We start from the raw sequence: 13,113 nt of genomic DNA, 5'->3' as shown, positions 1-13,113 counted from the left end.
ACACACACACACACACTGAAGGAGTGGCAGTGATGAAGTATCTTTTCCTCTCGGTGTTTGCTCTACTCAGGCTGATCCAAAGGAACAGAATAGTGTGTGTGTGTGTGTGTGAACATACAAAGCTGGTGTGTAGCAACTATTGGAATTTTATCCTTGAAATTCTTTCTCTTTTCTTTTAAATCCATACCCGTGTTTACCTTGAAGACAGCGGTGCAGTGGTCCTCGAGGCCCACACCTCTCTGCTCTTGACAAATTGAGCTAGTTTAGCAGTAGTTTCACCACTCACTGCAGGCCAAAACACACACACACACACAGAAACGTACACTCACACCTACGCAGGCTGCTAGGCTCCGCTATACACAAGTGTGTTCTGCTTGGCTGCTCATGTGTGTCAGCTGAGCTGGTACATCAAGGGGGAAAAATGCAAAAGAGAGGGAGCGTGACAAGTTGAAGAGAGAGCGGGACGAGAGAGGGACAGATGGATAGAGAGAGAAGAGAGGAAAACAAAAGAGAAATGCAATTGTTTCCAAAGCTCTGAGGAGCAAGCGAGAGGTGGTGGTGCCAAATCAGATACTGCGAGGGAAGTGAAACGCTGTGCAGATGCAAATACAGACACACACACACACACATCACCGATAGAGCTAGAGAGATGAAGATTTGTCCTCACTTGTCGTCATCTCAGAGCTGTCAAGATAAAACTATTATGGTGGAAGTGTGAAAACAATAGCTCAGGGCCAGCAGTTATATTTGGGTGCAGAAATGCATCCTCTGTCCTGATTGTTCTCTCTCCATTAACCTAGCTCCGTTTCACCTTGAAATCGTCACATGCTACACAGGGCATCATTACACATGTGGAAACACAGGGTTGAGAATCTGTTCACCACTGCACTGCTTTGACATAACAGGGTATCTGCTTACTGCTACTTCTCCTGGTGGAGCGTTGCCTCAAATTAGCACTCTACTGCTGTGTTTAAAGTAACAAAAATGCTTCTGAGCAACCAGAGCACTTGTGCCACTCAGCAGTAATGATGATATTACTGCTGCAGTATTATTGCTCCTATTGCTCTACAGTGCTGTGCTACTAGTAGAAGCAGAATTAGGTGGAGTATATATTAACTGACAGCTTGGAAAAAAACATTCCAACTCTCAAAGCTAACTTTTTCTGGAGCTTTCAACCATATCATAGAATTTAGAGGAGGATGGGTCAGTCGAGCATACCCCAATTAGATATGTTGACATGCAAGCTGATTTTTTATTATACATAGGTCTTTTATGACTTCCATGTTAGTTCATAAGTGAAGCATGAAAGTTAAAGAAAGAAGTGGTTTGACCAAACAACCCCAGTGCTAGCTGGACCTAGACTGACAGCCACAGAAGCGTCAGTAATTCTCTGTCAGAGATACTACTGGCCTTGTGTTTGTTTCAGGTAGCTGATACACAGAAAAATGAGAGAAAAAAAATAAGCAAGATACATCTTATCCATCAGGGAAAAGTTGTTCGTAATTCATAAATTTTGGACCTTTTGGACAAAACCTTTTGTGCCTTCATCAGCCAGTCGTGTCTATCGCTCCCTGTCAGTTACCTTGAAAAATAACTTTGAGGAGCAACCGACCCGTCCACCGGAGCTTTTCACTGCTCATCAACATCTAGCTCCAGTGTCTGCGCACAGCACTCCTGAAGTCCTGTCCTCACAGTGAAGGACACTGACTTTGCACGTTCTCCAAACTCGTTACTGAGTAACACGTTTACTGCCCGACATCACTCCCTGTGGGGGAAATTCTCTTATTTTCCTCATCTTCTTCCACAGGAAGGTCAGATGTGCTTCAATGCCACCTTTCTTTCTCATGACCGCTTCAGCAGGAAGAACGGTTACCAACGCTTTTATGTTTGGTGATGCATTCGAGGCATTTTACCAGGGAAAGATAAGAGAGAACACACACTCTTTAAGCATTATATGATTTCAAAATTAAAGATATACACGCACATAAACTCGCCTAAGACCTGCTTATAATTACAGTCTACCTTACCCACATTCTCCCAGCTGGTCCTAGATTTCATAGCAGCAACCATGCCATTACATTCTGCATAAGCACGTGGATGCCATTAGCTTCACATTGGCCTCAGCCTGCAGGAGATGCCTCGGGGGGGAATGTGGAGCCACTGTTTCAGCATACAGCCAGACCTAGTTATGTCAGAAGCATTCTCAGGTGTGGCATGGCACAGTGAGAGCGAAGGAGAGGAGGAATGAGGGGCCTCACAAAACCTACCTTAACAAGTTATTTAATCCAATCTTAAACTGCCAACGGGCAGAGACAATTCCACTTGATTTCAATGCATATCAACTCATTTCAAGACAGTAAAGTTAATAAGTTGTAATTTTTTTGTTGAGTGATCTGCATTATTCTACCTTGTTTCATGACACAAATAAGTGAGACAGCAGTTGAATTAAGGGCTCTTTTATGGACACCCGCTGGCAGAGTCTTTCACTTCTTTAAGATAAAAAATGAGACTAAATCACTGAGAATGACAGGTTTTTTTTGCAGTGGAAGGATGGGGGCAAGGTGGATGTGAGGGGATAAAAGAGGGAAGGAGGGAGGGTGAGAACAAAGAAGAGTGCAAGAAGATGATGAGAGAGATGTAGAGATGAAGTTAACAAGAGGGGCAGAAAAGAAGAAGAGAGTGTCGGCAGAGGGATGAAAGTGAAGAAGCAAAGACGGCAAAGAGAATGAAGAACGAAGTAAGCGGCCGTTCCAGGGACCGGTTACAGCTTGTGGTTATGATAGGAGCAGGCAGGGGAGGCGAGCTGTGTGTGTGTACTGGAAGACAGCTTGTGAGAGCAATGCTGAGGGGAAAACTCAAGTCCATCATGCTTGTGAAAGATTAAAGAGGCCTTAGACCCACAAACACACACATATATGCGACCATGCAAGCCCAGCCCGGCTGACAGCAGAGAAAGTGCTGCGTCCTGTCGTACTATCTGACAAGAAGGGTACAGATGCAGCGCCGGTGAAGGGAGTTGCGTGCGCGTGTGCTTATCTGCGTGCTCCTGACTTGAATAGAAAGAGACGTCTTCTGTGAGTGTCTTCTGGTTATAAAGTGTCATTTTAGAGCACATATTTCCCCAGCAGGGATCTAAGTCAAAGGGAAGCAGTGACATTTTGACGCTCCCAGTGCCCTGCTGTTTCAATGAGAGATCCTTACAGTGCTAATGGTGCTAATAAAGCAGGCCAGGGGTCTGGGGAAGAAAAATAACATCAGTATAATTCGAGCTGTTGTCAAATTTATACCTTTGAGGATTTTTAATGTGAGAGTATCTAATTGCTCTTGCTGCTTTAGCCACCCCTGTCACATCCTGGCAAGCAGAGGCAGCTGAAAGTGAAAACGCTACACTGCTGCTCAAAACAATGGCTACTGGAAGACTCACATGTCAGCGCTAATTTTCCAAGTTTTTGCATGATTCCCTTGTACTGAAAATCTCTTTTTTCTCCCTTTTTTTTTATAGTTTTGGTCGTCATTCCTAGGTTTATAAGTTAATATATGAGATCTGTGAAGGTGGCAATAGGACAGTTGCATGATCATCATCAGGTTTCAAAAAACGATGGTGAATGGTGAGATTGCCTAAACTGTCCGTTGTAATCATCCATCACAGTTAGACCTTCAACTCTGACCCGCTGTACTTACTGCAAATAAGTGGGAAGTAAGTGGTAGAAACGAGAACGCTGTTGGCTTGTTAACAACCTGTCTGGTTGTCCGAACGCTCACTTCTTGCCCTGTTTGACTTTGTTGTAGCGATGTTGTTGACTTTCCAGATCTCAGCAATTAGTTATAGTTCAATGTATTCAAAGCCAGGCCATAGAAATAATGGCAAGAACTTACTGCAGTGACCCGGCTTTGATTCCAACCTGCAGCCCTTTGCTGCATGTCATCTCCCCTCTCTCTACCTGTTTATTTTCACCTGTCCTATCAAATTAAAGCCATTAAAAGCTCCCCAAAAAAGAAGTAATGAAGAAGTAATAATGGCAAAAACTCAAAAAAACAAGACTCAAGTTGTAATAAAGTTATAAGATCACAAAAAAAGACAAAGTAAACAGGTGAGCTTAAAGATACTTTATAAAGATGTGCACTGATTTGACTTTGGGAAGCAAAAACAGCAAGTCATCTTTATGTGTTTTTTAATGTTTCTGTTCTTGCTAGTGTTCCAGGAAGTCTAATCAACCTCAAAGCATTCTTGTCCGACCACAATAGCCACATATGATCAATTTGAGCTCCAAAGCAGCTTTCCTGCATTAAATCTTTGGCATTGCCATTGGATTGCAGTTATTATTAGAGCATAAAAAAATTCAAAAAACTGTATCTGACTTAAACAGTGACAGTGTGTACTGTACATTCCCTTGACCATGTTCTCTTTTAACCAGAGCCAACTATTGTTAGCTGTTAGGGGAAACAGCTTCGTAGTGACATGCTGTCACCGGCCAGCTGTCTGCCTGTCACTCTTTGTGTGTGTATATGTGTGTGCATATGTGTGTGTGTCACCTGGGGCCGGCCTCCTGTTGTGAGAGCAGCGGTGCGACAAAAGAACGATGATTAATTTCACTCGGAGTAACCTGTCTCGCTGATGTGGCTCTACCACCAAAGCGTTTGTGTGTGTGTGGAGAGAGAGAGCGCGCTGTAGACTGTGTAGTCAGCAGGTGTGCTGTGATACTTTGGATGCCCTCCAGTCAGGGTCAGACGCACACACTCACATACACATTCACTAAGATGACTACCTTATAAATCCCACCCCGCCAACTCACATTGACACCATTCAGTCTCTCCCCCCCTCTCTCTCTGTCTCTCGCTCACTGTCACTGATCACATTGACTCTTTTTGAACATGTGACTAGTTGCCCGTTTAATTATTTACCTTTTTTTTTACTAACTCTAGTACTAAATTGAAATTCCCTTTGGAAACGGAATCCTGCTGTCAGAGTTATTAGCACCGTGTGTGTGTGTGTGTGTGTGTGTGCATGTCTGCGTCTGCGTATTCAGACCCTCCTCTCAACAGATGAGACCAAAATCAATTTCATTAGGGATCATGAATGCGACGAGGAGCTGTTAACACACACACACACACTTACACACGCCACCATAGATTTCATTAAAGAAATGCCTTTCTCCCTCCCTCTGTTCCCTCCATCATCAAAGAGCTACTTGAACATTTAGGACCCTGGTTCATTACTCGTCCTCACCGGACATTCGTAACATTGGTTTCAGTGAGAAATGCTAACAAGGTTAACAAGCTTCCTCTCTCTCTCCCCCCCTCTCCGCATCCTTCCCCCTTTCTCTTCATCGTCCCTCCCTTTGTCCGGCCGTGTAATTAACTAGATGTTTAACAGCTGAGGTTGGACAGGGCACTGCTGTGTCTGGACACACATGCGCAGGCAGACGCACACACATAGTAGGAGAAAGAGGTCTGTGTCTGTGAGCGAAGAAAAAAGACAAGTGGGGTGGAGGGGGGTTAGTCTTGAAGCAGAAAGAAGAGGGAAAGGAAGACGGAAGGGAGAAATCTCAACAGGGAAAGGGAAGGAAAGGAAGGGAAACGGGTGGAAGAGGAGATATAGATAAATATAGATAAAATGGTGTAAAGAAGGAAATAAAGGAATAACTGGGGGATAAAATACAGGTGCAAAATTGGATAATGAACTTAAAATCAATGCGTCATCATCGAGTGAGAAGGAACCAGGGAAAGGAAGTCAAATAAAGCCAACGGGAAACAAAAAGAATCAAGGAAAGTTTTTTAAAAAAGTGAAAGATGGTTCAGAGAAAGTGAAGAATTGATAGCATGTGGTTGTGTTCTCCCGGCTCACCTGACCCAAAGGTGTGACCGGTGGTTGAACCCAGCATGGTATTAATCACTGCAGCACTCCAGCCAAAGCTCATTACTCCCCTTTGTTCCCTTTTATTACCTTGTCCTCCTCTACACACTCCCCACACACTTCTGTGCGCACACACACACACACACACACACACACATCCCTCTCTCTATTCTACTACACCTCCCACCTTCATCCCACCTCATCTGTCTCCACCATCATTATCAACTTTTGCCTTCAACCCTACCCCGACTTCTTTCAGTGAGTGCATCTGCTACAAAACAATCGCTAGCTTAAGTTCCCCTCCACTCAAAAATCAGGTGCTCTTCTGGTCTCCACAGCGTGTGTTTGAATGCTGTCTGTGCAGAGTTTGACTCTAGAAGGATGTTTTCACATTCATCTGCTGAAAGTGGAAAGTTTCTCTGTGCTCACTGAAAATCTTATTATATCACGTTATTGTTCCAAGCAGACATTGTATATAGGTTATGTATATACATGTCTGGAGGGGATCTTTAACTAAATCATGCCAAAATGTACGCATGTCAAGATACTGCAAGAGTTGAGTTAACCCAAAAAAAGGACAGAGAAAGTGGTGCAGTTTCAAGCTGTCTCCTTTTCTTTAAAGCCATCATCAGGGGCAGGTAGAGGGGTCAGGAAATGCTAGCTCTGCATCACTTAGGCTGATGATGTCACAGGCCTTAACAGTTTAAGATAGAACATCAACACATATCAGCACTCAGTGCACTCAACATTATGTAAATGTTAACATTTTACGTTTCTATCAACTAGGTCAACTTTGTTCTAGTTGTTTATGAGGAAGTTTCATAATGTCAGTTGATTACATGATGTTTAATGTTCATACACAGCAGAGCTGGGTTGTCTTGAGGGTTCACTTTATCTGGAAATTGAGCCTTTTTGCCTCCATAAAGAGCATTATAACCAGGACATTTCATGTGATACACAACACAACTTTTGAATACTGTTTTGGAGTAACTCTAGTCATATGTTTTAAATAAGAGCGGTTGTCCTGGTATAAAAATACCACTTCACCTGTGATATGAACTTACACCTTCCTGCTGCTCTTGATACTGCCTCCAGGGCAGATACTTTTGACTAGGCAGCAGGATAGAATGTGCATATTGGAGGCGTCCTCACAAATAAAGTGACAAAGCAGTGTTTGTTCAAAAGCCTTTTTGTGTTAGTTAAGAGGACTTGTTGGAACATTTGTGCAAGTGTGCGTAACTTAGGCATGCATTTATAGAGCTGTGTGTGTGTGTAAGGGTTATAGTGTCCTTGGTAATATCAGTGTTGGTTTGGTAATGAGCCTAATCCCAGGAGGACACAGGAGACAGAGAGGTCCAAGAGAGGGACACACGGGATGGTAAAGATGGGGAGAAAGAGGGGATGTAGCTCCAAAGTCAGAGCATGGGGCTGCAGACTCATTAGGAAAAGTCACCTTTAACTTTCTTCCTGATCCCAACTTTCTCTACTGTGTTGTCACCGTAGCGTTGTGTAACTCAAGGTGGCCTGGAGAGACCGTACTTCAGCTGAAAGGTCAAAGACATGAGGCATTTCTTATTGCCCTGTCCTTAAGCAAGACACACAACCTGTTCCTGCTTCCTCGACGTACATCACCCTGGAAAAGAGCATTAGCTTAAAATGCCTGGAATATAAATGGGGAATTGAGTAATAACACCCAGCTCTGCATCCCCGCTCTGCACGATACTTCATCTTTTGCTGAAGTAACTGAATTGATATGTCATTTAAGCCTGCATATATTCCAAATAAACATTGTGTTTTGAAACTAATTTATTGGTGGATAATTTGAATGCAAATAGCAGCAATTAATGTTCGTTGCACTCATCGGCGAGTGGCACTGCTGAGCAAGATAAAAATACGTATGATTGTCTCGCTCCAAAGAGGTAAACTAATCAGTAAGTAAAAAAACAGTCTGCTTTAATGACTCATAAGCTGTCAGTAACATCAAAGTGGGAACCTTTATGGAGTTTTTTTGGTCTAATAATTATCCTGGGAGCAGCTATTAAAGCATATTTAATAAGCGCTTTTAAAACAGGTAGACACTGCTTTTGTAGCAGAGGCTCTTTCATCTTATAGCCTGGGCTCTCTGCTAATAAGTGAGAAACTGGACATAAAAAAGTTCCAGATGCCCCACTGTCGCCCCTTTTTCTCACTTTTATGGCTTTGAATTTAGTGAGCACAGACTACACAGAGACAAGGAGTGGAAGTCTAGGTTCTATAAAGTTTTCCACTCAGTGTGATTGCACAGTCTGCAACATCTCTGTGTCGATTCGAAGAACAGCAAATGAAAGAAGGGAATTATTGGAGGGTTAATCCAAGTTTTCTCACCCTTAAGTGCTGCCACTTTCTCAGTGAGAAGTCTGTTTGGACACACTAACTTCCAGAGAGCAGAGGTCGCAGAAGGAGAGCAGGAACCTGCAGGCTAGTAGACTAGATGAGACTCTACAGTCACCTGCTCCAGTCTGCAGTCCCTCTCTGTGCCAGCTGACCTGAATCCCACTCCAACTGCCCTCTGCCCCGAGCTGTAGGGCACGCTCCGTGCTCCTATTCCCCCCTCGCTCCACCACGGTCTTTCACTCTTCATTAGTGATGCTGCGGCTCGGGGCATGTAGCAGTTTTGGAATAAGGTGTTGTTTTTTTCCCCTTTAGTGAGCGTGTGAGTGAGCGTGTGAGTGAATGTGTGAGTGTAAGCTCGCCCAAACTGCTGTGGACAGAGAGAGAGAGAGAGATCATCAGAACCAGAAATACAAGGGGACAGAAGGTCACACTCACATCAATAAAAGTTTCAGTGTGTGTTGTGTTCATGTGGGAGCAACATAAGGGACTGCTAAAACAAATGACCTTTGGACAGTAACAACTGGGATACACCTTATTCACACACACACACTTTTGAAAGTCAGGAAAAGTTCTCCATTTTGCAACTTGGACAACACAAATGGAAATGTCCAGATGCAGTCCGTACAAGTTAATACATGATACTTAATACCCAGCTGCCCAGATCAGCTGTAAACAGTTTAACTCAAAATACTTTATTTGTCCCTCAAGGAGCAATGTGTACACACAGTCAATTTATTTATTATTATCTAAAAATATAAGTGACAGTGTTAGAAGACATGCACAAGGATTAAATTCAAAAGTGCAGGTGCATCTGTCTACACAACTGACTGATTTCTTGTACTGTGATTGATCAGTCTGATGACTTCTGGAACAAAACCAAACTTAACATACCTCACATTTTAACCTTTTAGTGTAAATTCATAGATTTTAAACTCTCAATGTCCCACTGAGTAAACTCCTCAAAGCTGATTTGTCTAAGCACTTGACTTTTAACCAAAGCCGCTTCCTCCTCTTAAGAAACAAAAGCACACAGGGGTGACAGCCTGTCTGTTAATGAACCTTCTGTTCGGAAAAAGAAAAAGATTAAGGAAACTCTGGTAGTGATTTGGCAGATAATAACCACAGAGACTGTTGAGACTGAGGAGAAAAAAAAAAGAGAGATGACAGAGTGAGTCTAGACAGAAAAACAGAAAAGTTGCAGCAGACTAAACTGCTGTCAGGTGATGGATGAGCAGATGGAGGTCGGGAAATTAGAAAGAGAAAGATCTAGACAAAAAAAAGTACAGAGGGAAGGAGAAAACCATTTACTTGCTGGTACACAGGCAGCAATCCACATAACTCTGTAATTTTGTCAGTAGACTTAACATTGTAAGCACCAACAAAAGAGCCATTATTTAGTTGTGTACTGTAGTTAGACCCTCTACAGCGCCGCACTATAACCAACTGGTACAATTCTGAGTTTCAGCATAAATTGACAACCAAATGAAAGTGCTGAAATTGTCATCTGTCACTTCAGTAGCGGTTTTTCAGCTGACGGGAACATTTAAAGTAAACGTTTTAAGAGTTACACTAGATGAAATGGGAATTTGCTGCTTTTACATGAGGTGGAAGTGAACACATCATTTTCTTCAACATAATTTCTGTGGATGAGAAGACACTTGACTTGATGGCATGACTTGCAAATTTCAAGTGTTCAGCAAGAAATTCTTCATAGTTTTTTTTGTTTTTTTTTTCGGAAAAACTGTGTTCAGCACTGACCAACTGATGTTTGACGATAGTGATAAAGAAATGCACATGGGAGTATTAAAATATAATAATGGTGAATTATACACAGTACAGACCCAAAACCACCATGTTGAACCGCCGGTACAGTAGCACCAGCTTTCCGCTAACTACCTAGCTGAAGCTAACTTTCAACATAAAACTACACCGGTCAAGTTGGCAAGCTAACACTACTTGGAAGCTGACAGACACAGGGCTCTTCTCATTTCTCTATTTTGTGGCAGCCTGTCTCCTCTCTCCTCCGTCCTCCTGCCCGTGACCCAGAAATCGATCTCAGCGTGCCATCTTGAAGGATGTCTCAATTCCTGCATCTGGAGGAGAGAGGAGGCTTGCCGGAGGAACTATGAGCGAGGATGCCCATTGACCGTGACATGTAAAAGAGGCGTGACAATGGACAGATGATGAAGATGCGCCACGCATCGTATTCGTATTCATGTTGGTTTAAAATCATGACTCCGTAGAAAGGATGTCTCATTTTGTTAAATACCTGTCGCCTCGACTCACGCCTCCTCTGCTCGCATACCAGTTAGGAGGGACTAAGACACAGGGAGAGGAGGCGAGGAAAGGAATTGAGGGTGTTCAAACTGAGAAATGAGAAAAGGGAACAGCTTCTGCCTTTTATTATCTAACATTATTCTCATCTTCAAATCCATGCCTCTTGCTTTCATCAATAACCACAATGGGAATTATATATTGTTTTTATACCTGGGGTGTATTTATCTCTGTGAGCCCTCTGGATTATTCAGAGTTATCCTGTTTTAATTTTAAGAAACATTGGATTATAATCAAGCCATTTTCCTCTGTCTTCCAGATTTTGGTGAACTCCATCTCCCAGCCTGCCTTGCTGTATGAGAATGTGGTGGTGAGCAAAGGGAGCCCAATCCTAAGAGATCTGCTCTTCAGTCCGGAACATCAGTACTTATACGCCCTCACCGATAAACAGGTATGAGAAGCACACATAATAAGATGATCTACTGTGGCCCATAATGCAGCCTGCAGTTGCCCTTGACAACCGTAAGGAAATGAAAACTAAATATCATTTATCTTGTCTAGCGATACGTGACAGCCTATGGCATACAAATACACGCACACCTAGCTCAGTGTGTGTGTTTGCAACAATATGCACACACTGCGTCCACACTCAGATGTGTTCATATGCTCATACGAGTGTTTACAACAACACATGCAGCCTTCCTCACTACTCACAATATACAGAGTGAAGGTTATGAAGACAGTGGAATAGCACCATTAAGACTACATAAGGAAAGATGTCTTACAAACACACTGGGGGGGAGTGAGCAATCAAGCTAATTACACTCATACAGTACCAGATAAAAACTGCACAAACACAATTGCAATTCAAGCAGTATAACACACACATGCTAATTAAAATAATGAATATTAAAATGTGTCATACATATAGGATGAAGCCTCAAACCACCATTCCACCAGGGATGCAGTATATATGCAACCTTTGCATATTAATTGGAGTGAGAGATTTATTTTTAAAGTGTGACAGCCAATATTTTGCAAAGACGTGAAGATGAATTTCGCTGTGACACTTTCATGTGTGAACAGGTCTCAAGTATATATTTTGTAGAGTAAAATTATTCAGCTGAAAGATGGATTAATTCTTTTTTTTTGACAATAGTGAGTGATGCTCAGTATAAATATTTTATATTTTAAGATGCTTTATCTTATTGACATGTCTGTTCCCATAGTGACATCATCTGCAGACTAATATGTGCGATATAATCTTGCCGTCCTGGCATGTTGGATGTACGTATCTTCATTCATGAGAGTCTGATACTGCAGAGTTCGCCTCTTCTCCTTCGTTTAACTGCACGACTCTCTTATCTCATAACAGTTAATGACTGTGATGTGCTAACCTTCAACAAGACTTCACTGATACATAGACAGTAGCTGCCATGTGAGTGCTGTGTAATTTACCAGCAATTAGACATAATTGACTTCCATGTGTCTGAATAGGCACAGAGAGGAAGTGGAGTGTAATTGATACCAGCGGACAGCGTCGGTGTTGATGTGACAGGGGAAATAAGGCCCTTCGATTATGGATAGTGATCCAGGAAGCTGAAATGTACGATACAGGGAGATGCATAAATACATATCCAGGCAGAGGGAGTCCACCCACACAAACACATACATATACACAGAATCATGTATGCATGCAAAGAAAGAAAAGGTTGATTCAGAATGGGATTATATTCTCATTCTCTTAACATTTACAAAGGAGTTCAGCTGCAACATTAACAAGATTAGAAGCAGTAGAATATGTGTTCTTGGATTCAAAACACTGCAGACAGTAGAATAAGGCTAGTACAGAAGTACTAGTTATAATAAGCAATATAACAAAAAGTAGTGGCAAGAAGGTCAAAACTTTTAACAAAGATAAGAGAACACAAGAGCTTTGGGAAACCTTAGGAATATATGTTAACAGAAAAAGTGTGAGCTGTCAACAGAGACTATACGACTTAAACAATGATATCGGTTAGAAGGGTAATCCCAGCACTGGGCCTGTGTTCTGCGAGTATCTCTGTTTTAGGGAGCAGCTGCTCAACAGGATGTGTTAAGGTTCATGCCGGGAGTGTTATCAGATTTTCCCTTTTAACTCCTGTCGTCTGCATTAAAGATGACTGCCATTGCCACCAGAAAGTCTTTCAATTATTAAAGCCAGTGTTTTATTTTTGATGAGCACTGATATGTCCACTACATGCCTGCGCATGTTAGTGCAGTGACTGTAGGGAGGTCTAGTGACAGGAGAGAAGCCTCGTATAAACCACAATGCTTCCCTTCAAGATGATACATGGTGATATTTTATAAATATAGCCAGTAAAGGAATGTTACTGTGTATGTCTGGCACGGTTTTTGCTTGGGGAGGAATTGTCTTATAAAACCTGGAGAGTAGAGTACAGTTTCAGGGTAGTTCAGTCTTTGGGAAATATACTTATTTACTTTTTGCTGAGCATTTGATAAAAAGATTCATACCTCTGCCATGTTTGTTTGCCATGTTAAATCTAAGGCTACAGCCAGCATCATTAGCATAGCTTAGCATAATGAGTGAAGTAGGGGGAAACAGGTAGCTT

The 13,113-nt window shown here is 42.3% G+C and overlaps 1 protein-coding gene across 2 annotated transcripts in view; it reads left to right on the top strand.

The window, feature by feature from the left end:
- Nucleotides 1-13,113, top strand: part of LOC118324207 (plexin-A1-like) — a 255,757-nt gene that overhangs the window by 109,435 nt on the left and 133,209 nt on the right. For both annotated transcript variants that reach the window (XM_035656416.1, XM_035656415.1), the window contains exon 4: nt 10,821-10,952. In XM_035656416.1, coding sequence (XP_035512309.1) covers nt 10,821-10,952 — 132 coding nt within the window. The remainder of the gene's footprint in view (nt 1-10,820; nt 10,953-13,113) is intronic.

The sequence above is a fragment of the Morone saxatilis genome, unplaced genomic scaffold (assembly GCF_004916995.1).
Source record: "Morone saxatilis isolate NCDOM2014 unplaced genomic scaffold, NCSU_SB_2.0 Contig15, whole genome shotgun sequence".
Taxonomy (NCBI): Eukaryota; Metazoa; Chordata; class Actinopteri; family Moronidae; genus Morone; species Morone saxatilis.
This window is presented reverse-complemented; position numbering and strand designations above follow the sequence as displayed.